Here is a 23,489-nt window from a genome sequence, read left to right as displayed (position 1 = left end):
TCATGTGGGAGCTACAAAAACAGCTCACCAAAGCAGAGAATTGTTGATAAAGGATAAGAGGGAGAGAGAGGGGAAGATAAATAGGGAGAGGTCTGTTGAGAGGTCTGTTATCAGATACAGAGTGACTGCTAGATTGGAGGAGTAAGTTCTGGTGTTTTGTAGCACTGTAGGGTGAATGTGGCTAACGATAATTTAGTGTGTGTTTTCAGAAAGCTAGAGGACGGGTTTTGAATGTTCAAAAATAAATGTTTGAGGTGATGGTCCTGATTTATTATACATTGTATATGTGCATCAAAATGTCACTGTGTCCCATAAATAGTACAGTTATTACATACAACTGAAAAAGAGAAAAAATGATTTAAGAAAAACTTAATGCAACTTCAAGGCATTTTGAGGTTCAGTGCCCAGACTTTGGGGGTAAAAAAGCGACTGCCATGTTACAAACGAAGCGCCTGCTGCCAGTGCGTGTTTCTGAGGATTCAGGTCTTCCCACTCCTCTTCTGACTTTCCTCACTGGGACTTTCTAAGCTGACAGGTATTGGCAGAGTGAGTTTAAAGAAATATCGCTTGTAAAATGATACAGACACAGATAAGAACTGTGCGCTCTTCCATGATGCCACCACTCTTCCATGGTGCCCACAAGTTGGATCTCAGACACGCTCTGTGTAAGTGTCCTTCAAGAAGTGACTGTGTGTGGCCGGGCACGGTGGCTCACGCCTGTTATCCCAGCACTTTGGGAGGCCGAGATGGGCGGATCACGAGGTCAGGAGATCGAGACCATCCTGGCTAACACGGTGAAACCCCGTCTCCACTAAAAATACAAAAATCAGCCGGGCATGGTTGGCGGCGGGCGCCTGTAGTCCCAGCTACTCGGGAAGCTGAGTCCGGGAGGCGGAGCTTGCAGTGACCAAGATCACACCATTGCACTCCAATCTGGGCGACAGAGCGAGACTCCATCTCAAAAAAAATGAAGTGACCGTGTGTTTTGTGAGTTTTGGATACAGTCATGAGCCACATAACACATTTTGGTCACAACAGACTGCATATAGGATTATGATACCATATTCTTACTGTACCTTCTCTGTGTTTAGATACACAAATAATTACCATCACCAGCTGCTCCCAGTATTCAGTACAGTCACATGCTGTTCAGGTTTGTAGCGTAGGAGCAATAGTGGATAGTAGGCTGCACTATCTAGGTTTGTGTAAATATGCTCTGATGAACGCATGCCGAATTGCCTAACAATGTGTTTCTCAGGAGGTGCCCCCATTGTTAAGCCATGTACAACTTTATTGCCACAGGTGGGGAAGCTGGCTGCCAAGGCCGTAGCCGATCTAGCCTTCTCTTCTGACTTCCAGGCTTCTGCTCTGTCTCCTCAGAGAGGCTGAGGACCAACAGTTTTGGTTGGTAGCATTTCTGATCTTTGTGTGCAGTGGCAGCTGGTGGCAGGAAAGCAGTGAAGGCCCTTTCCCCAGTATTGCAGGCAGGCAGGTGTCAGTGGCACTGCCCTTTGCTGGCAGTGGCAGCCACCGTTGCTCCACACTAGGGAAAGGGGACACCTCGGTGCTGCTTCTCTATGGCAGGGAGTTGGTGAATAAGTTTGGGTTTCTTCCTGGTAGTTATTACTTGACAAGGACAGAATTCCAATAGGGCTAGTTATGCAACATCTGGGAACCTATGCAACCATGACTCTTCGGGAGAGATGTGTTGTTTTTTTAAAGCCTGTTGGATTTTTTTTCTCTTTTTGATTAGGAATATGATGAACCAATCTTGAAACACCTGCAGGATATTAAAGTGAAATTTTCTGACCCCGGACAGCCTATGGTGAGTACTGACTTGACCTTCTGGTTGGCATCAGACCGGGTCAGTCCACAAAGATGGAAGAACTTGGAGCCAGGGGCAAGAAACCCACAAAACCCACACCCAGCCACCCATCTGCTGGGCAGCCCTGGGTGAGACTGCTCTCCAAGAGTTAAACTGAGTACCGCATTGTGTGTTTGCTCCCTGAGTTAGATGGGGATCCCATTGCCTTTCTGTGTCATGCTTGGCACTGTATCCTGAGTCTGTGCTGGATGATTTGACAGTGATGCAGACCATGTGATGCTCCAGACCCTGCAGCCAGGTGGGCACCAACGCAGGAGTCAGGCCGCAACTCCTGGGCTGTAGTGGTGCTGTCCACTGTGCCAGGCCTCGGTCTTGTAGTTTGTTTACTCTGTTAGGTGGAGATGATACCATTCTTTTCCCAAGTGTCTCTGAAGTTTGCATGCATCTACTGTATATTTTTAACGTTTAAAAAGATGGGAGCTATGTACACATATGATCAGCACTTATTCAGAAATCTGAACCTACTAGGTTTTACCCTAAAAAAAAAAAAGCGCAGATAAGACTGAAAAATGTTTTCCTGCTCTTTGATTTGTCCTGAAACACGTCTTTACAATATGCTTGCTATGGCGTATCATTGCACTAGTAATGTTAGTGGCATGGATCAGCCTGCCAGTTAGTAAGATAAGCTTGACTAGGTCAGCCCTTTTATCTGAGGAACCATATGCTCATCTTCAAATGGCCTTGCCAGACTGTCTCATCCCAGCCTGGTTCTCCCAGGGAGCACTGTTCGTAACCTGTTAGCCTGGCTGTAGCTAATGGGTTCCATTCCGGTGCAATAGCATTTCCAGCGACACATGACTGACTGACTGGTGACTTTCAGTTTCAGGTCTTGGGGACAAATGCTGCATGACAGGCTGTGGGTTAGGGATCTTGGGTGTGGGTGATGGTGGTAGGGACCTGGGGCCAGTCACCAGTATCTTCCTTCCTCCCCATCTCAGCGCTGGGGCCTGGGCTAATGGATGAGGGCCACTAGGAGTGGGATTTCTTCAGCGCTGGGGCCTGGGCTAATGGATGAGGGCCACTAGGAGTGGGATTTCTTCAGCGCTGGGGCCTGGGCTAATGGATGAGGGCCACTAGGAGTGGGATTTCTTCACTGCAAGTGCTGCAAGTAATGCCTGGGGCAGCAGCAGGGGTGGGCAGTGGATGTACCTGTATCTGTCCCTTCTACTTTTTCCTGTCTGTTTTCCACTATGGAAGGTGACAGTCAGGTGTCCCTTTCTAGGTGGGGCACTGGGAGCCGGGAGTGATGCCTGCTCACCAGCTGGGGGCTGCCCTCCAGAGGGGGATACCCCATCTTCCCTGCCCCATGTGGGTTATAGCAGGTCCTTCTTCCTGGGCTTGCATCACTTCTGTTTAGACTTTATCACAGGGCCCCCAGGAGCTGCCTGGGCACGTCTGCCTAGTTTGCCCTCATTGGTGTGCATTCTCTTCCCCATGGTGTGAGCATGTGGTGCTTTTAAGGTTCTGTGCGTTTTTTCCTTGTACTTCTTTCTTACCTGTGATTCATCCAGACGCAATTAACTTTTTTTCCCCTTTGGGTCAGTTCCTTTTTTTTCCTTTCCTTTCTTTTTTTTCTTTTTTCTTTTTCTTTTTTTTTTTTTTTTTTTTTAAGACCGAGTCTCACTCTGTCGCCAGGCTGGAGTGCAGTGATATGATCTCGGCTCACTGCAACTTCTGCCTCCCGGGTTCAAGAGATTCTCCTTCCTCAGCCTCCCGAGTAGCTGGGACTACAGGCGCGTACCACCACACCCGGCTAATTTTTGTATTTTTAGTAGAGACGTGGTTTCACCATGTTGGCCAGGATGGTCTCAATCTCTTGACCTCGCGATCTGCCCTCCTGATCTGCCCGCCTCAGCCTCCCAAAGTGCTGGGATTACAGGCATGAGCCACCACACCTGGCCTCTTTTTTCTTATTGGACACCTGTTTGATGATTTCCTAGGTCAATTTTCTTTCTTTCTTAGCCTGTCATCTTATTTTCCTCCATCTCATTGTGACTCATAGACGAGAGCTCTGGTTGTGGTAGACTGTGGACCAGTAATTTTTTTTTCTTTTTACTTCCCTATTATAAAAGTCATATGTAGAAAATACAGGCAAGTGTAAAGAACACTATACAAATCTGTCTTCTAAAAGTAAATCTCAGCAGCTTAGTGAATTTCCCTATACTCGTTTTCCTTTGTAAAATTATTATGAAGAGTCTAACGCATTTTAAGTTATAAAGATAAATGAAACTTCAGAATGAGTCTTGGCTGGTGTTTTTGCAGCGTGCCTCATTCCCTTCCCTTGAGCGCTTGCCTACCTGGATACACAGTGCACACGTGTGCCACACGGCTCCTGTCACACCACGTGTGTGCACAGTGTCACCCTGCTGCCACATCACACAGGCTTGGCTGGGGGAATAGTTGTTACTGCAGCCATTGGCTATAAAATGGTTTAACATTCCCCTACATGCACCACCTCCCCCATTGTAAATTGTTGCATTATGATCAGCATACTTGAACCCAAATTTGTGTTAAATTAAATGTTTGATGATTTCCTTAGTTTAGATTCCTTTCAGTGTACTTACTAGTCAGAGAAGATGAAGCTTTAGAAGGCCCAAAGGTCGTTGAGTTGGGATTACAGACATGAGCCACCCAGGCCCTGCCTCATTTTGCATTTCTTTAGTTGCTTGTAAGATTGAGCGTGGTTAGCATATTTATGGCTTACCTGGCTGGAGTGCCTGTGTGAATGAAGCAGTCTTATTTTCAAGCCACTTTTCATTTGGGCCGTTAAACAGTTTCTTGAATCATCTTTAGTTGTCTTTGGGTTACTCTTGATTGAACAAAGGCAGAGGGGAGAGAAAAAAGGACAATAGGAAGAAATGTGAATCTATCTGTAGAAGAGTAGGCTGGGCGTGGTGGCTCACGCCGGTAATCCCAGCACTTTAGGAGGCCAAGGTGGGAGGATTGCTTGAGCCCAGGAGTTCGAGACCAGCCTGGGCAACATAGGGAGAACTGGTCTTTAAAAGAAAAAGTAAAAAGGAGGGGAAAAAATGAGTAGGACATGGTGAAGGACCACAAGTCTAATAGTACTATTTGTTTTATTGGGGCCACCCCGTGCCCTGCATTGGTTGTCCACACTGGTCACAGCCTTAAACAGTTCTGGGATCATAGCAGTCTCTCCATTGGTTGTCTTCCCTCTTTATGTTTTTTTTTTTTTTTTTTTTAAAGCCCTGGAGGGTTGGGAGAGAAATAGGCATTTTATTTGATGCTGGTTCCCTGTAGCTACCTCTTCCTTTCCTTGTGATTTTTGCCAGGCAGGTGACTGGCCTTTCCTTTGTGTGGTTCATCTGCAGTGCCCTACACCCTTCCTTTGCTCTTGCCAAGGCCAGTGGAGAGCTCCTAGCCAGATCCTGCTGTCATCCCTTCTAGAAAGCGACTAGACTGTCTCCCTGATCCTGACTTCCTAAGCCCTCATGGCCCCCATCTTCTCCTCTACCTTTCTTTGAAAGTTGTTTTTTCACTTCTCCTTTGTGCAAGTGGTTTGTTTGAATGTATAAACTTTTTTTGAGGAAATTTTTGCTGTATGTATTTTTTTAGTCCTCTGAATTTCCCCTCCATTGATGGTTTTACCATTACAATGAAAATGGAAACAGCTAACATTTAGCCAGCCTTGCCTATAAACCCGGCTCTAAGTGATACAGATTAACCATCAAGGCAGCTCCTAGAGAGGGAGAGAGTTATTTCCAGCGTACAGATGGGGAAACTAAAGCACGGAGACATTGAGTAGCTTCCGTGAGTTGCCTAGCAGTGTAGGCAGAGATGGGATTTGAATCCAGGCTGTCTGAGCGTAGAACTGGTCTTGTAAACTGTCTATAAATTACTCAACCAAGCTCATCTTCCATGTTTTTCTTCTATAAATAGGGATGAGGTCAATGTCTTTGCACATATCGATGCATCCATCCAGGTATTTTTCTCAAATAGAACAAATTCCTCAAAATAGGAATTACTGAGTCAGGGAGTATGCCTTTTAATTTAATTTTTTTTTGATATTGCCAAATTGTCCTTCATGAAATCTGTCGACAGTATATGAGTGTGCCCAGTACCGCAAAATCCTGGCTGGGTCTACATGTTTTTGTACATTTTGCCCCAAAGGTATCTCATTTTGGTGTCATGTGTTCTGTTACTTGTGAGCATGAATGCCTTGTTGCTGCTGTTGGATGTTACCTATGTCTGCGTTCATGTTTGCATGCTTTTTCCCGATGTGCTCACGTCTCTTCCAGGTCTGTAGCGTGCTTTGTAAGTGAGGGATGAGCTTTCTGTCTTTGTAGAGATTTGTCCTTTTCTCCTCCCCACCTCCCGGGAGGAAAGCTGTGGGCCACTGCTTTTACTACACAGCACAGAATACAGACCCTGGCTTCCCCCAGCAGGGTAGGGGCTGGGGCTTAGGCTGAGCGGAAAAGGAGAGGAGGAGGATGGACTGCTGGTCCCCTTACTTTCCCCTAGCCACCTTCCCTCCTTCCAGGAAGCAAGGGCTGGGAGCAGCTAAGAGAAGCTAGGATTCCTTAGGAGAGCGTGACGCCTATTGGTGAGGAGGCACTGGAGGGGGAACCTGCCTCTTACTCATGAACTGAACAGATATTTCCCTCCAGTCCATCATTTGTTTTTTTAACCTCATGCTGGTCTTTTTTGCGGTGGAGAAGTTTTTCTTGTTCCATGGCCCTATCTGTTGAGCTTTCCCAAAATAGCTTCTAGTAAGTGTTGTGTACTCCAAGCAATCTGTTCTCGTTATTTTTCTATTTTAACTGGTGCTTACTCTGAATTTCTACTTTCAGTCTTTTGTGTTAGAGTTCCACTTTGAACCCAACGACTACTTTTCCAACTCAGTCCTGACAAAAACCTACAAGATGAAATCAGAACCAGATAAGGCTGATCCCTTTTCCTTTGAAGGTCCTGAGATTGTGGACTGTGACGGGTAAGAAAATGTAAAATGTCATTCTACCTTGTTCTTCTGAAACAAAATCAAAAGATAATTTTGTAACTTGATGGGTAAGATAGAAGTAAGGAATAAAGTACAGTCTTGAGTCTGCTTAAAAGTCTGGTAGATGGATATTTCAATAGTCTTTCAGTTTGGGAATGCTTGTAATGCAGAACTTGGAGATGGCGGCTGAACCTGGGAAATAAGTCATGTGGTTGCACATGCAAGCTTTTGGGATAGTGCCCTGTTTCTCCATTTTAATGAAAGTATTGGGTTCTCTAGACATCATGAATTGAAGTTCTTAAAATTGAATTCATGGATTACCCTCAACAAATAAATACTTACTGAATGAATGAGTCTGAGTCCAGGGCTGTATTGATCAGCTGATTGCTTTGGAGATAGGTGGGGGCAGCATAGCTGTTGTTTGACTCACTGATTTCAGTCTTTATAAATCACTAAAGAGAGAATTTGGTTTAGAATTAATTTCTCCAGGTTGGGTTGACTGAGAAATGGCTTTAGTCTTGACTTGAAACAATTACGTTTATTTACCAGAACTAAGTACTAATTGTTAATTCAGGACTTTATTAAAATCCTGCGGGAGTAATTTAGAAAGATGATTTTCCAGGGCCAGGCCATCATGTGGGAAAAAGGCCTGGCCTTTCCAAGCATGTCCTTAAGCGGGCAGTATTGACATCTGCCAGGTGTTGCCTGCGTCCGTGGTGATTGTGTGTTAGAGAGCGTGCTGTGCTCAGCCCTCGCCAGCATCCCTGGGGCTGGAGTGGTCTGCACTGGCCATCAGTATTCCCAGTGGCCACCTCTTTCCTTTTTTCAGCTTGTCCTGCTCACTTGGCTGCTTTGAACAGCAGCAACTCCTCCTTCCTTGGGAAGCCGCGGACAAGTTCTTGTGCATCATGCAGACCTGATAGGGCTTTGCCACAGAATATACATTTCAGAGTCCTGATGAAATGTCCTGGGAAAATAACACCATTGTTCCAGAAGTCTGCAGTTCCAGTGGTCACACCCAAGTTGAAAGAGAACCAGGCCGTTTCTCTTTTTGCCAACCTCCAGATGAACTTCATGGGCCATTGTATTTGGTTTGCAGATTGGTTTTATTTAGTTTTCCAGGTTTGGCATAGAGCTGTGGTTTGCTTCCTGCACGCATTTGTAATGGATTTTTCTCATGGATTGTGTGTTCATGACAGCTGTCTTGTCCTGGTAGGTGTACTATTGACTGGAAGAAAGGAAAGAATGTTACCGTCAAAACCATCAAGAAAAAGCAGAAGCATAAGGGTCGAGGCACTGTTAGAACAATTACGAAACAAGTACCCAATGAGTCCTTTTTCAACTTCTTCAATCCATTGAAAGGCAAGTCTGTTGGTTGTTAATATTCAATGTGTTCTTGCATAAAATAATTTTGGTCACCTGATAGATTCCTAACACCCAGAGACTTTAGTCAGGCAAGTGTGGTCAGTAGGGGCACATTGCTGTGTCCCAGGCTGTTCTGTTGGTGCGCTGGCAAGTTTATCGTGGAGGGCAGAGGTAGCTAGGACAGTAAGAGTAGGATTGTCATCTTCTGCAGGAAAGGGAAGAGCTTTACTCTGCTTGGCTGCAGCCCAGGCAAAAACTTGCAGTTCTGTTTTAAGAAAACTGAATCGAGTATTTGCACCTGGGCTGCTTCCTCACTTGGACACCTGGAGTACCCTTCTTCACCAGCTGGCATTTCTGCCCTGCTGTTGTGTCTGGTTTACACCCCCCGGGGACCACTCCCAGCCTCGGAGAGCTGCTGGGTTTGCTCTCCAGGTACCCATTACTGCTGTACGCTGGTTCTAGTTGTGCTGCTTTTGGATCATCTGCTTAGTCCCCCTTTTCTTGTAATTTTTTATGCATAATTTGATAGAATTTTTTGGAATTTATATATTGTAAGAAACACAAGTAGTTGGGACTTTCATTTTTGAAAACCATCGGCAGAATCACAGCTTGGAAGCTGCTGGTTTTTGTTTATTTATTTATTTTTTAAATTTTCCTAAGTGGTAAAATAAAGATGAGACCTTTGAGCTAGTAAAGGTTGACCAATTGATTTTAAGAGTGAATTTCTTGGGATTTTTCATATAATTTCCTAATCGTGAGAAAATGTGACGGTCAAGCTATGTGTCAGTGTTAAAATATCCATATTCTCTTTAGTTTCCATGAACTAAAACATAATTTGAAGTGAAGACATGCCAGCCCCTGCTGCAGATAATCAGTGTTTGTTTGTTTGTATGTGGGGCCACAGGGCAGATCTCTTCTCCAATCTGAGTGGTTGATTTTTTTATTTTGTCTCTGAGCTTAGCACCTTTATTTATCAAGCTACCCGTCAGAGTTCAGTCCATTATTTTAATTGTGGTGCCTATTTTCTGCAATTAGATTTTGAACCTAGAAGTTGCAAATACATCCGGTTTGGGGAATGAGAGCAATCATGAATTTAGATATTACATTTCGTTTTTTTGGAAGATTCCTTTTAGACACTTGGGTTGGGCATACTGGAGATTGTCTGTGAATTCACCGTGAAGAAGGGAGGCTTTTAATTTCTGGAATCACTTTGTGTAGGAAGTTTTCTTAAAACTGATTTAAAAATAATTTTTAGGATAAAAATGGAGTTGATAGCGGACTCAAGGGAATTTTTAAGTTTTTTTTTTAGGTTCTAAAACTTTCAGGGTATGATGGTTGCGCAACTCTAAAATTAACGTACTGAAAGTCGTAAAGTTGTACATTTAGAGTGTATGCCTTTTAATGGTATGTAAATCCCATCAATAAAGCCACTTTTAAAGTAATCAAACACATAATACCAACTGGTAAGTGCTTTGAAAAAAATTGAGGATGGCTACGGAATAGGTAATGGGGTAGTGAAGGAACAGACAAAATGGACTCCTGTGGTGTGAAGTGAAGGAGGCATTAGCTAGTGAGTCCAGCTCCTTCTTTGTCCTTAAAACTGCAAAGCCAGTCCAGAAGTCTTGAGTGCTCAGAGTCCTCGGGCTGATTCATGACCCGGGCCAGAGTGCCCTGAGGAGCATGCTGCTCCAGCATTTAGACACCCAGCCATGCTCCTAACCCATGGCTTAAACCCCCGGGTGATGGCTGGCACACCGAGGCTTGGGAACTCTGCCTCACTCATGGGTGGTGTTTACGCACCCAACATTCATGTCTCAGCAGCGACATGAATGACAGCCAGTGCTGCCAGGGTTGTGGTTGCTTAATGGGAAGGGAGACTCAGAGAGAAGAGCCCAGTGAAGATTGAAAAGGCAGGTATGAGACCAAGCAGAGTAAACATTCAACTCCTGATGAAGGTCAGGGTCTTGTAGTAAATGTTTCTAAAATCAGGGGGTTGGATCTTGTATCATTTGAACGTTGCACAGCTTCATTGAGTGTGGTTAGAAGTCCCTGTCTTGTCTTGGTGTGCTTAGCTCGTCTGAGCATCAGCTTTCGCTGAGGAGCTGCGCCACTCTACAGGGGCCACTGGTGGGCATTTCAGCACTCTCCAAACAAACAGATAGAAATGCAGTTTCTGTCTCGCTGAGTTGCAGTGCCTTAGTAACACTCACAGCTTATAAGGCTTAAGGACTTTCTCTTTCCTGCACCATCATGTATAGCAGGACATGAGTTAAATTTCCCCATAAAGCACAAATGCACTGAATGGCCACAGCCTGGGGGGCTGTTTGCCATTCCTCCTGTTAATATATTAACCCTCTCAAAATGATTTTCTCAAGCTTGAGTGCCAGCCCATGGCACATGATGGAGGAGGAGAAGGGAGGGGGGGCATAGAGGCACTCAGGCCAGCTTCAGAAGCGGTGGATGGAGCTTGCAAAGGTGTCTGTGAGGAGATGCAAGGCTTTGGGGATTTCTGTTAAACCTCAAGGTGAGAAATGTTACATTTTGTCTGCCAGCACAACTTCCTCCTGTGTGGGCTTTAAATTCTGGGAGTTGTCACTGTAACTTAAATATGTTTTGTCTTTTCTTTTTCTAGCATCCGGGGATGGAGAATCACTGGTAAGATTTGTTGTTAATAGTCTTATTTTCCTATTGAAGTCTCTCCTGAGTGAATGTCTACTTGTTTAAAAAAGTCCAGTCCTGGCTGTGTGTGGACTGGGTATGCCAGTAATCTTAATGCTTTGGGAGGCTGAGGTGGGAGGACTGCACGAGTCCAGGAGTTTGAGACCAGCCTGGGCAACAGCACAACCCCATCTCCACAAAAAATTAAAATCAAATAAATTAGCCAGCCGAACGTGGTGGTTCACGCCCGTAATCCCAGCACTTTGGGAGGCCAAGGTTGGTGGATCACCAGAGGTCAGGAGTTCAAGACCAGTCTGGTCAACATGGTGAAACCCCGTTTCTGCTTAAAATACAAAAAAAAAAAAAAGAAAAAAAAATTAGTTGGACACGGTGGCAGCGCCTGTAATCTCAGCTACTCGGGAGGCTCAAGCAGGAGAATCGCTTGAACCCGAGAGGAGGAGGTTGCAGTGAGCTGAGATTGCACCACTGTATTCCACTGGGCGACAGAGCAAGACTCCATCTCAAAAGATAAAATAATAAATTAGCTGGACATGGTGGTGCACTGTGTAGTTCCAGGGTCTCTGGGGCCCAGGAGCTTGAGGCTGTAGTGAGCTGTGATTGCACCACTGCACTCCAACCTGGGTGATAGAATGAGACCCTGTCTCTTAAAAATAAAAAAATCCATTTGTTTCCTAAAACTCTGGGATTAATTTGAAATCATTACATATCTAAGTAAAAGTATGTGTTTCATATGTTGATTTCAGTAGCAAACGTGCAGTGCTTTAATACTGCCTGTTTCCCATATGTAAGACTGATACCCCCTACTCTGGGTGAGACCTTTGGACAAGTTGTGGAACTTGTAGGGCCCTCACTTCCCACTTTCTCTGCCATTTTGCTTCAGTGGCTCTTTAAAGCTACTTAAAGTTGTTTTAAAGGGGCTTTGAGTGTCTAGTGCTGTCCCCCAGCAGTGCAGGAGTTTGGTGTTTTAAGTCAAGTAAATCAAAAGTGAGGGGCTGAGGTTTGGCTGAGGGTGGTGAAGTGAATGTTTTTATCCCATTAAAATGAGTTAACACTTGGGTTTTTCCTTCTCAGGATGAAGATTCTGAATTCACATTAGCCTCTGATTTTGAAATTGGACACTTTTTCCGAGAGCGGATAGTCCCGCGGGCTGTGCTGTACTTCACTGGGGAGGCTATAGAAGATGATGACAATGTATGAGGCTCGGGGAAGGGGGGCTTCCACCTGGCTGCTTTTCTCTGTTGGTGCCGAGTGGCCCTAAATTGTGGCTTGGGGGAACCCCCATGCCTAATCGTTTTATTACATCATCAGCCAGATATGTAGTCCAAGCTGCTGTCCTTGTTGTGGGGGGAATATGCTTGAAGAGGAGAAGTCTGAGGAACAGAGCAGGAAAAGCAGGTGTCGTGAGGCAGTTTCAGAGGTGATTGCCAGTCTCCTATGTGAGCCCTGCCTAGTGACTCAACAATATTCTCTAAAAACCTAAGCTTCAGGGAACTTCTAAACACAGGGAAAATCTCTTTCATGGAGGTCTGGCCACAACAAACATTTATTGACAGTGGACTCATGCTAGCCTATGGTTCATCAACCCAAAAGAAATAGAAATTCCTGAACTTCTATCTAATTAGGTAAAAAGGAAAAAAAAGAAACCCGTGCTCCCCAAGAAAACAACAAGATTGCATGTCACTTTCCTTTCTGGGCTTGAGGGAAGCCAGCTCTTCCACAGTGAGAACTTGCAGGCGCACAGCCCAAGTACCGCTTAGAAACTCCCATCCTCACCAAGGCTCAGGCAGCTTCAAGTCCTCTTGATCTGTGGAAAATAAAGGTTTGTTTTATAGAATGTTACTGGAAGTATGTTCTAGATGATATTCTCTTTCTTGTGGAGCTCTTAGGTTTTGTGGCTGCGCTAGGTTTCTTTTCTTAGAAGGTCTGGTCTGTTGGGGCCTCAGACAGGGCAGCAAGAGCTTAGGTGGGTTCAAGGGCCTTATCCCCCTGTGGCAGTAAAGGCCAACATCTCCTCACACCTCTCCCATTGTACTGAGTTCCACCAGTGGGGAGAATAGGCCAGCGTGCTCTTTATCAGCTGTTAGGTCTTAGACTGTTCATTTAACTTCTAAAACTCAACTCGCTGGCTCATCCCTAGGCTGGGAGGTGATTGCAGGTCAGGGAGCATGGACAGTCAGGTAGCTGCCAAGACATAGTTTTACGGATTCTAGACCAGCACTTTCCCTGTTGATGGAACTGTCCTCTGCCTGCTTGGTCCAGCGCAGTAGGACTGACCACTTGAGGACTTGAAATATGGCTGCTGAGACTGAAGAACTGAACATTTCATTTACATTAGTTTAAGTTTAAATAGTGAGCTAAGGGCTAGTGGCTACACATTGGAAAGCTTATCTGAAACTTTTTTGATCATACAGCCGTCAGTTTAAAGGACTTGAATATGCATGTGTGCTATTTGCTTATTACTTATATGCGGTATCTGTACTACTGGTGAGCACTGTGCCACATTTGCTTATAGTACATGTGCATTTCATTCATAATACGTTCAGCACAGGTACTACTGATGAGCAGTGTCAGTTAGAGGCTAGAAGTGCCAGCTCAGATTAGATTGCTCAGACTCGCATCCCCATTCTCCCTTTAGTAGCTCCACCACCTCCTTGAGCTTCAGTTTCCTCAGCTGTAAGTAGAGCTCATGGTAAAGACTCTGGTTACTTGTTAAGCCCTTAACATAACACCTGGCACAGAGCAATGACTCAGGAAGTGTTGGCATAAAAAGTGTTTTACTAATGTTAACTTTCTAGACCGTACCCCAACACTAGAAAGTTGCTGGAGGAGGAGGTAAATGTGGGAACCCTGGTCTTGTCTTCTCTGCACATGGCAGCTCCTGCTCTGCCCACGTGGGCGATGCATCTGGAGCAGCCCCTGTGCACAGCTCCTCAAGGGCAAAATGCTGTCCTTAGAGCCTTGGAATAGGCCCTGGAGCCTGCTGGAGGCTCGTTGGGATCTGACCTGAAATGGAAGATTATTAAGAAGTCTTTCCCTGCCTGATGCCAGTTAGGATCCTTAGAGCGAAAGGGCGCTGCACTGTGGTCACATCTCATCCTGGCTGCTGCGTGGCGCCAGGAGGCTGTGCAAACTGTGTGAACTCCACACCAGCACAGTAGGATCCTTCTAAGTTCCACTGAAGTTGGTTCTAAGGAATACATGGTGTGAGCTCAACAAAACGGGAAATGTTGATAAATGAAGCTGCCTTTTCATGTTCTACCCCTCTTTATGCAACCAGTAGTGATAAGGTGGTTTTGCTTTTGGTGTAAGTCTCATGTTTGAAACTTGATTTTCAGTCTGACCAATGATGTCTTTGGATGTAGGAGAAACTGATTCAAGACAATTGACTAATGGTGGAGGTTCGCCTTTGAGCACCTTATTGATCACTTTAAAGATAAAACACCAAAATTTTAATATATTTCTACTAAGGTTTCTTTTCCCTTTGTATGAGATGTAAAATGATACCCAGATTCCTGTATCCAATAACATTATGCTACTGGTTAGATCAGCCTTGTAAAAAATTTAAGGAAAGCAAATTCATCGGTTTACAAAAATCTTTTCCTGTGTGCCTGCTCCTCAGTGTGAGAACAGCCAGGGCAGAGCTGTGGTGCCAGGTTCCCAGCTGTGTCCAGGGTACACCCTGGCTGACCAGCTTCCTATCCTATTCCTCGTTTTGCGTGACTTTCAATTTCCTGGCATGCTTTTAAAATGCACTGCACACAAGCAAATGGCTCCTCAGCCAAGCGAGGCCCAGCAGGCAGCGTGGCTGGACTTTCTGCTCCTCTTAGGCTTGGTCAGTGACTCACTTGATGGGACTGGTGTCTTGGGCAGGCTGCTGTCTTGTTTTGTAAACCTGAAAATGTTTTTCTGTGTTTTTCCAGTTTGAAGAAGGTGAAGAAGGAGAAGAGGAGGTAAGACACAGGTTTATGTATGCAGTGCCACTTACCTCCCTGAAGTTGTTTCTTTGGCTTTCTCTGCTTGAAGGTTATGGACTCACAGGGCTGTGTTAAACCCATTTTTTGTGACGCTGTCTTTGACTCTAAGAACGTTCTTAAAACACTAAGCAGAAATGCATAGCAAGTGCTGTGACAGTTTCCTTTGTTTTTGACCCTGCAGTTGGTTCATGAAAATGTATCTTAGAAAATAATCATTTAACAAAATCTACTTTTTCAGAATTTTGTTTCTTTTAGGGCTCTCTGTGAGAACAAAAAGATACCTAGAAATAATTCTAAGTGTCCAAAGGAAGTGATGAGTCACTTGTGGGTAGCAGTAATTGATTTCCGTCTAAGGCAGTGTTTTGCTCCGTGTGTTTGTGGATTGTGAACGCCACAAGAGTTTAAATCTTGTCATTCCAGCTAATTCTCACTTTTTAAATATAGGAATTAGAAGGTGACGAGGAGGGAGAAGACGAGGATGATGCGGAGATTAACCCCAAGGTTGGTAACTTTGGGGCCACCCAGACCTACTTATTATGCCGCACTCTCAGACTTTTAAAAATGTTCACCACTTTGAGGCAATAGTGTTAACAATATTCATTATTCCCTAATTAGAAAGTTTAAAATGTGTCAGAAAAATACTGGAATGATTATTCAGACACTGTGTATATAATTTGAGTGTTGAGTGTACCTATTCAGTAGAAGCTTTTCCAGCTGTCTCAAGCTGTGTCTTATTTACATAGACTCCTCAGTAGAGCAACTTGACTTTCCAAATGTTTCATTCTTTTAAGGTAAGGTAATGATTTAACTGACAACATAAATAAACTTTTCTTTGTGCGTGTTTGGAAAAGGTGCAAAGAAGGGACTTTGGGGCTCTTTTTGTTAAGGAACAGAATAGTGGGATTGTGGGCATCATTTGACAGTTGCACTTGAGCTGAGCATGCCCAGATGATGTGTCTAGATATGTCATATGTCTCAGATAATTTAAAATAAATTGGAAAGGTTTACTAAAGAAAACTGGGTTGAGAATGAGTGGGCAACCCCATTAATTTTACCTGCAAATTTAGATTTTTATTTGTGGTCTCAGAGTAACTTAAATCAAAGTACTTTGACCATTTGGCACATTTTAAAATCAGAACTGCTTAAATGTCATCCTACAGCATCATAAGAGTTTCTTCTTGTAAAACATGAAATGTGTAGTTCACTTGCCTCTTAAAATTAAGTATATTATGGGCTGTCAGAATACTAACGTTACCTGGTGTTTTTGTAATGTGTCTCTGTCCGACTAGACGTTTTTTGCTTGTTTTTACCCTTGTTTTTTTTGGAGTGTGCACTAAAAGCTGTCAGTGTGATATCCTGGCTCTGTCATCAGTTGGTTTAAACCGGCTATTTCCATGAATGCATGTTCACAGTTGTGGTTCCTTCAGGGAAGGGATGGGAGAAGAGCTTTTAAAACTTTTTTGAGAATGTGTCTTATAAAGACTACTCTGGGAATAATCTGCTCATGGAAATGTTCATCTTCTAAAGTTTGGCCTGTTGATGTGGGGGGGACTCTGCTGAAAGTGTACCTGTGCTCAGCACCATGGTGATGGGCGGTGAGGGTTGTAGGAGACCAAGGCCTGGGTCTGCCTTGTGTGCATCACAGTGTGGGGACAGGGAAGGTGAGGGCTGTCAGCCAGTGAACAACGTTGGGTGAATAAATGCTGCCCATCACTGCTGTGCGGGGTGTCTGATGGACTCAAGGGCCACGTGTGTTTACTGGGCCGTGTTTCCGCCTTGTGGGCACTGAATGGACACTTTCAAGGTTGCAGTTGTAAAGCAAGGACTGGGGGCAATTGGCAGGGCCACCCCCTCAGACTCCGCGCACAGCTGCTTCTGTCCTTGTTGCACTTGTATTTCCCCCTCCCTGTATTCTGTGCCTCAGCTTCTCTTTTCCTCCCCTCTGTTGTTTGTTCTGCTTTCTTCTGTCACCTTGGAGAACCTTGAGTCTCCTTTCACGTCCCAGGTTTCTAAAAGAGCATTCTCACCAGCCATTATAGAGAACATGATGTGGTGGATTACACATGCTAACACCCCATGAGACCTTTGATAAACAGTTTTGTTGGTTGGGGGAGAAGGGACTAAAAACATGTTCAGGCTAATGGTGTGAATGAAGCTCAGAGACGGCCGGGCATGTGTGGCAGGGATAAGGCCAAGCCTGCTGTCCCTGTCACATGCACCTTCCAAAGAGATGGGCAGTGTTAGAGTCTGTGCAAGCAAAAGAAAACAAGGAAGGAAGGGAGGTTTTAGTATTGGGAGCAGTCTGATAGAAGCGAAAATCATGCTTCTGCCCATTTTGAAAGTATGATCTAGTGTTGAAGTTGTTCACCCCGAGTTCAGTATCTTGCAGCCCTTTTGTATCATGAGAAATTGTGGCCGTTTCCTCCTGTATAATTTTGTGCATTTCATTTTCTTTCATGCTGACAGTTCCTTTCAATTTTTTTCCCCATTTAGGTGTAATTTTTGTCTGTTAATCATTCATACGTTTCTAGGTAAGGTGGAATTCCATTCATACCTAACTTCCAAACTTCTGATCTATACTTTATACAATGCATTGTTTTGACTTTGAATAAAGAGGGAGTTGCTGTCCAGGTACACGCACTGTGTCACAGGTTTGACATAGGTGTCTGTTACATGTACTTTTAAAATCAACGAACCAAACCTAGATTTGGTCCCTGCTTTCTGAGCCCAGTGTTTCTTGCTAACCAAGTAGCAAAGATGTAACTTGGGTGTTATTTTCATTGCTGATGGTACTGCTTCCCAGTAAGAGGGGCTTGGATGGTCAGCAGTCTGCACGGTGGCACACACAGGCCACCATAAGCAAGCAGTCGTTGCAGAGAGCATAACACACTGGGCTGTCCCAGCTGTGCTCAACACACACTGTGGCAGTTGAAATTGGCCCACTGTCATTACCAACACATGTCTGTTGAATATCTATACTTTTTGAATTCATGTTTTGTGCAGACCAATAGGTAACACAGAGGGGTAACAGCTTTTACTGTGCCAGCATTTTTTATCTGAAACGTTAACTGGCATCTGTTTTGGTGTCAGCAGTAAAAAGTACTGTTGTGAGGTTGGTGCTAGTTGAATGAAGCAAGAACCAGTTGTAGATGAAAGTGAGTGTCAGTAAGCCTGGAAGCTGTTTCCCACCCCACTTTCTTCAGTCCCTGTACCAGCTCTGCCCTGTCCTGGAATGCTGACAGGAGGCCATAAGTAGACAGCGAGGCCCTTGCCCGTGATGAGACCTGTTCACTCGTAGCACTCTTGGGATGTAGTGGGAGAAAGCAGAGAGGTGGAAATAAGAGGTGCCGTGAGGAACCCCACAACCATAGCAGGGCCTCTGCATGCCGGGATAAGTAGGCACTCCGTTTTTAAGGGTCTCGTCATGGAACATCAGCATGATCCTGGCAGCCCATAGACCAGACGTCCTTGAGGTCTTAGCACCACCGCCTCCCTGTCTTCCTCATGTAGGCTGCTTTCATGGGAAACTGATGGTACACAGGGCGGTTGCAGCTCTTGGAACGATTTTGTTTTCCAGGGCCAGGTTTGAGAATATGCCTGTATGTTTAAAATTATGTCTAGCTGCCATTAATTCCTGTTGTCCCCGCATGTCTGAAGAACTTAGCCACTCTTGTTCCACCTGTACTCTCACCTACTCCTCCCATGCCACCCCTCCCATGCCCCCAGCTCTTGAGGAGAATCTCGATGCCTGCCGCCTATCCGTATTTCAGTATGCGTCCCTGGAAGAGAAGGGCAGGGTGCGACAGCAGCAACCCCCGAGGAGTGTCACACTGAGGCCACTGCCTCTTCAGCCATAGGGCTCTGGGCACTTGGGGCTTCTTCACAAGCACAGCTGTGGTTGAGTGTGTTTTAGTGGCATGTCTTTGTTGCCTTTCTCAGGTCGAGTGTTATCTGTTAAAACCCCACCTTTTAAATGGTCCCATGAGAGATGAGATTTTTTTCCTATTAGTTGGTACCTTTTAAAATGCCACCTCGTCCTCCCTTGATAATCTTAGCATTGATTAATGACTCAACCATCATTAAAATTTGTGACATGAGATAAAGGACGCTTCAGTTTGGGAGTTTAGGTGTAGTTTTTTGTTTTGTTTTGTTTTGTTTTTTTCCCGGCATGTGTCACAAGCTAAAAACAATTGGGGTGTCTCATATGTAAAATTCACTTCTAAAACTCCTGTCAGTCACTTGCAGAAGCTCCAGTGTGCTGTGTGAGCACCAAAGCCTGGCAGGGGTGGGTCACGTGCTGCCTTCCTTCCCAGAGGGGGCTGTGCCCTCAAGGCACGGGGGAGGCAGCTCTTCCCAGAGTCAGGTGCATGGCCTACTCCCCTCCAACAAGGCACTGGGTCATGACACCGGTCTTGAGAGTCTGTTCTGTGTGGACTTTATTCCCTCTAGCAGTCTTCACCCAGGATGTTGGTTTTATTTAGGACAGATGAATACTACATTCTCGTGGTTGAAAATACCCATTACATCATTTCTGCAACTTAGGATAATTTAGATTTATTTCTGGTTGAGCATTCCAAATCTGGAATCCTCCCGTGAGCATTTTCTTTGTCTTGGGTTCCAGATTTTGGAGTATCTCAGATTTGGGATTTGGGATGCTCAATCTGTGGTAGGATAAATTATAAAGTCCTGTGTATGACATGACATAGTATTTGCATAATTTAAACGTACATAAAGATGGAGTCTGTCACCTTGTTACCAGCCCCAGTCTTCCCCATCCCTGCACAGTTCCTTTACTGACCTCCCATTTTCTAGGCGAGTCCCTTGGTGGAGGCACACTGCTTGTCCCACTCCTCCCTTCACTGCTCCTGCTCGGGGTGCCCTGCATCCCCCATACTCCTAAGGCCAGTGGCTCAGTGCTCTTGGCCACTACACTGGGCCACCTTCAGTCTACCCTTGAATGTCAGATTGACATGGCGAGGGTTTTTGGTCAACCTCGTTTTGTCTCGGCCAGGCTCTTTGGGCAGCCTGTGGGGTGGCTGAGATTGGGAGCTTAGACCAGGGTTCAAGGTTATTGATTTTGTTTTTTGCATCTTTTATACATATTTTTTTGGCTATCCCTTAAATGTGATTTCCAAAAGAATGAACTGTAGCCTCAGCTTATACCATGGAAGATGTCATTTATGGTAACCCAGGGATCTTTTGCCCTATACAGTACAAGTTCTTAGGTTCCATAGGCACGCTGGATTAAGAGCAATTTGTAATCTTAGCCAGAAATCATAGGTTACAGGTTCGTAAAGTTACTAGCGCAGAAGCATTAGCAAGATCGTGTTGTATTTCTTAGGCTATTGTTGGCTTCCACACAAATTCATGGAGTTGCTGGATGTGGTTTAAAGGGTACAAGATCTCTGTGTTAGATAATATTGGAGTTAATCCATTCCTCTGGGAGGGGAATCATGTGTCCCGGATGCCGTTACTGGAAGGATAGCATTGCCCCTTGGTGAGACTGTTAGGAGAGTGAGTGACAGATGGAGCTCTTGGGAGTGGCAGCTCGTCATTTGTTGGTGCAGTACAGGCCACCAGAAGAGGATGGATCTGCCGGGGCGCTCCCTGGTAGTACAAAGAGCAGGAACCCGCTAGAGGAAGAGATTTGCTTTCCATGAGCGCCAGGGGTCTGGCCTACCCTGAGACAGATGTGCCCTTGAGAAGTGGGGACTGTTGGCACCAAGAGGGGTTGCCTCCGCGGTGGCCTTCCTGGGTGGAGCTGCCCGTGTTGAGCGCACTGTGCTCTGTGTGGGCAGGGGTGCCGGCTGCTTCCCAGCCCTTTCATGGGCAGCCCCCTGGAGCTCCACCACCCCAAGGAGCCCCAAAACCCTTCTGCTGAACATGCCATGAATTTGAATGCTTCAAGGCATAGTTTTAAAAACAAAAAAAGCAGCCCTGCTTTGACTGCGGGGGTAGGGGGAGTTAGCTTTGTTTTTGTCACTATTTTTAAAAGTATATTTGCAGTAACCATTTTTTTCAATGAAAATGAATTCATTCAGTCTTGGCTTTCGTTGTTGATTGGAGCTAATTGGTGAATGGAGCTGGCTTTGCTCTCTACAAGCCTTGTCTTTTTCATTGACAGAAGGAACCCAGCCAGCCGGCGGAATGCAAGCAGCAGTAGGAAGCGGAGGCGGGTGCCTGGCAGACCGGCTGTCGGGACTCCAGGCCTGTGGGCGGGGCCTCGGTCCTTGCCGCCGCACAACCCCGTGGACAGAGCTGACTCCATCTAACTCGTTTCCAAGTGCATGATTTTCACTTTCACTTTTCCTTTTTCCTTATTATTTTGCTTAACTTGTAAAGTGGCAACTGAAATGCATTTCAGAAATAGGAGGTTTCGTCCAGCACCCTCTGCAGCCGTGGTGCCTGTAGCTCTGGACTTGCCTGGGCCTTTCCCTGTGGGGAGGGCCCTGTAGACCACATCAGGGTGGGGTGGGGGTCACTTGGCAAAAAGGGCCGAGGTCTGGTGATGTGGTTCCCAGGATCTAGAACCTCTCCCACCCCTCCTGCAGTTGGACTGAATTCTTCCCTTTGATCCGAAGAAACCCACTTGCTGTTTCCAGCCGCTTAATCTGCTGAGTGTGCAGCCTGCGTCACCTGTTGTATGCTAATCATCTCAGAAGGGCTGTGTAGAGTAGGGCTGTGTTCTCCTTAGGATGTTGCTTCTTGATTTTTTTTTTTTAGGGGTGGGTTGTGACACACCAGCCCAGGCGAGAGCTGCTGTAGGTCACCTCATATTTATTTATCCCTTCTTGCCTGTGGGGACTGCGGCTTTTCGCTGTCGCTCGTCCTTAACATTTCTGAACCACCTGGGTGACCTGAGCAGGAAGACGTGCCACTTCCTAGCAGGAGCAAGGCCTGTGCGGAAGAAACACTGCTCCCTGCCACCAGGGCTGAAGATGCGAGCCCGTCCTCATGACGCAGGCGCCACCCTGCTGCCGGAGCCGGGCTTCGGCAGCCGCCTTCAGTGAGGGACTGGGCTGGGAAGTCCTGCGTTTCAGTTGAGCATATGAGCGTCAAGTCCTGCTTTCTCAGTAGCCCCATTGCTGGGCCCCACCATTCATCCTGCCTGAAGGTCCTGGGTTTGGTGTGACCGCTTAGCGGCTGGTGAGTGGGGTTTTCAAGTGGGTGACGGCGCTCTCCGGCAGCCGGGGATGGCCGTGTCCGCACTGATCAAGCCTGTGGAGAGTGCTCAGCCTAACCTTAGAACACATTTGTAACTGAATACAGTGTTTTCAATTTGTACAGAATAGTTAGAATATTCTATTAAAGTTGTGAAACATTGAGTCAGCACTGTGCCGTGTGGTTCTTTGTAGGGGAATGTGGTGGGCAAGCGGGTGGGTGCCATCTGGCTCCCTTCCGGCGGCTCAGATGTGCTGCACATCCTGTTGGGCTCTGTTGAGCCCTGGGTTATTGGTGGCTCCAAGACCAGTTGTACAGTTTACTTCTGAGGCCTTGAAAGCTCAGTTTGAGGCAGAGGCTGCTGTAGCCACCCCACTACACCTAAGTCGCTGCTGTATGCAGGCAGCTTCACTGTGGGCCCAGGGAAAGACTTCCTGCCCCCAGGAGGGGATCATTTCTCAGAGTTAGTGGGACTGTGCCTTGTAGATCCAGAAGGTTCCAAGAGGAGAACTTCCTGATAAAGCCCATGTTAAGTCTGTCTGCTCTCTGAAGCTTTTCCCGGTGTCTTCCATCCACAATGAGAGGAGGCACTCCACTCAACACCTGCTGCACCGGCGCTTCCTGACCTGACCGTGGGAATCCCAACCGTGGCAGCGCCGCCTGGTGAATGAAACGCTGTCATGAGAAGGCAGCCATGGATCTGGCTCATTGCTCCCCACGTGGCCAGCCCCGCCCTGCTGCCTCCAGCTCACCCGTGGGCTGCCTTCTTTCTGGGAGCAGCAGGAAGGGGAGGTGCAGGCTGGGAAGTGAATGCTTGCAGCATACCCCCAAGGGCTGTGCAGCCTGATGTCTGTGCTTCCTGCACCCATCCCTCTGTCCCCATCCTGTGAAGTACCTGGGGGAGCTTGGTCTCAGGCTCCCCAGCCTCAGGCTGGCCCCTTCGGTGAGCAGCACCCTGGCCTTACTTGGTCTGCCCAGGGTCAGACCCCATAATCCAAGGGGCATGTGCCGTTTTGCAGTGACCCGCCCCTCAGCTGCGGAGACAGCCCCTGCACACTGCCCTGTTCACTGGGTGCCCAGAGTGCCTTTTTAGAAAGGGCTCCACAGGCTTGGGGAGTGCCCCTCACTACCTAGCTGGGTGGTTTTAGTTCAGATTTGCACTTTTAGATTAGATTTGCAGATCAGATTTGCACAAGTGGGGGAAAGGGGATATTAACATTGTGGCTTCTGGGGGTGGGGGTATCTGGATTTTCCCTTTTGAGTAAGAAGTGTGTGAGGACCCTGCACCCCCCTGCATGCCTCCTTCACAGAGCTGGGTTCCTGTGTCCCCCACTGAGGCTGACCTTGGGAGTGCATGGCTTGTGGATGCCGCCCAGTTCCAAGGACATCTGGGTGCAGGACCTCAACGTGAAGCCTGGGACGCTGTGGAGGCCCGAGGGTGCATGCAGGCACCTGGTCTCCCCCAGGA

General features: G+C 46.3%; 1 protein-coding gene and 1 non-coding gene across 19 annotated transcripts in view; both read left to right on the top strand.

Moving 5' to 3' along the window:
• Nucleotides 1-22,192, top strand: part of NAP1L4 (nucleosome assembly protein 1 like 4) — a 45,229-nt gene extending 23,037 nt beyond the window's left edge. For 16 of the 18 annotated variants that reach the window (XM_024254468.3, XM_024254474.3, XM_063727883.1 and 13 more), the window contains 8 exons: nucleotides 1,754-1,825; nucleotides 6,697-6,836; nucleotides 8,059-8,204; nucleotides 10,840-10,862; nucleotides 11,958-12,077; nucleotides 14,807-14,836; nucleotides 15,305-15,361; nucleotides 20,985-22,185. In XM_024254468.3, coding sequence (XP_024110236.2) covers nucleotides 1,754-1,825; nucleotides 6,697-6,836; nucleotides 8,059-8,204; nucleotides 10,840-10,862; nucleotides 11,958-12,077; nucleotides 14,807-14,836; nucleotides 15,305-15,361; nucleotides 20,985-21,023 — 627 coding nt within the window. In that variant the 3' untranslated portion in view covers nucleotides 21,024-22,185. 18 annotated transcript variants of the gene reach the window in all.
• Nucleotides 2,604-2,726, top strand: LOC112135640 (small nucleolar RNA SNORA54). Its single transcript, XR_002916898.1, has one exon. It is a non-coding gene; the product is annotated as a small nucleolar RNA SNORA54 (small nucleolar RNA).
• Nucleotides 22,193-23,489: the final 1,297 nt, after the last annotated feature.

Source organism: Pongo abelii, chromosome 9 (assembly GCF_028885655.2).
Source record: "Pongo abelii isolate AG06213 chromosome 9, NHGRI_mPonAbe1-v2.0_pri, whole genome shotgun sequence".
NCBI classification, from domain to species: domain Eukaryota; kingdom Metazoa; phylum Chordata; class Mammalia; order Primates; family Hominidae; genus Pongo; species Pongo abelii.
This window is presented reverse-complemented; position numbering and strand designations above follow the sequence as displayed.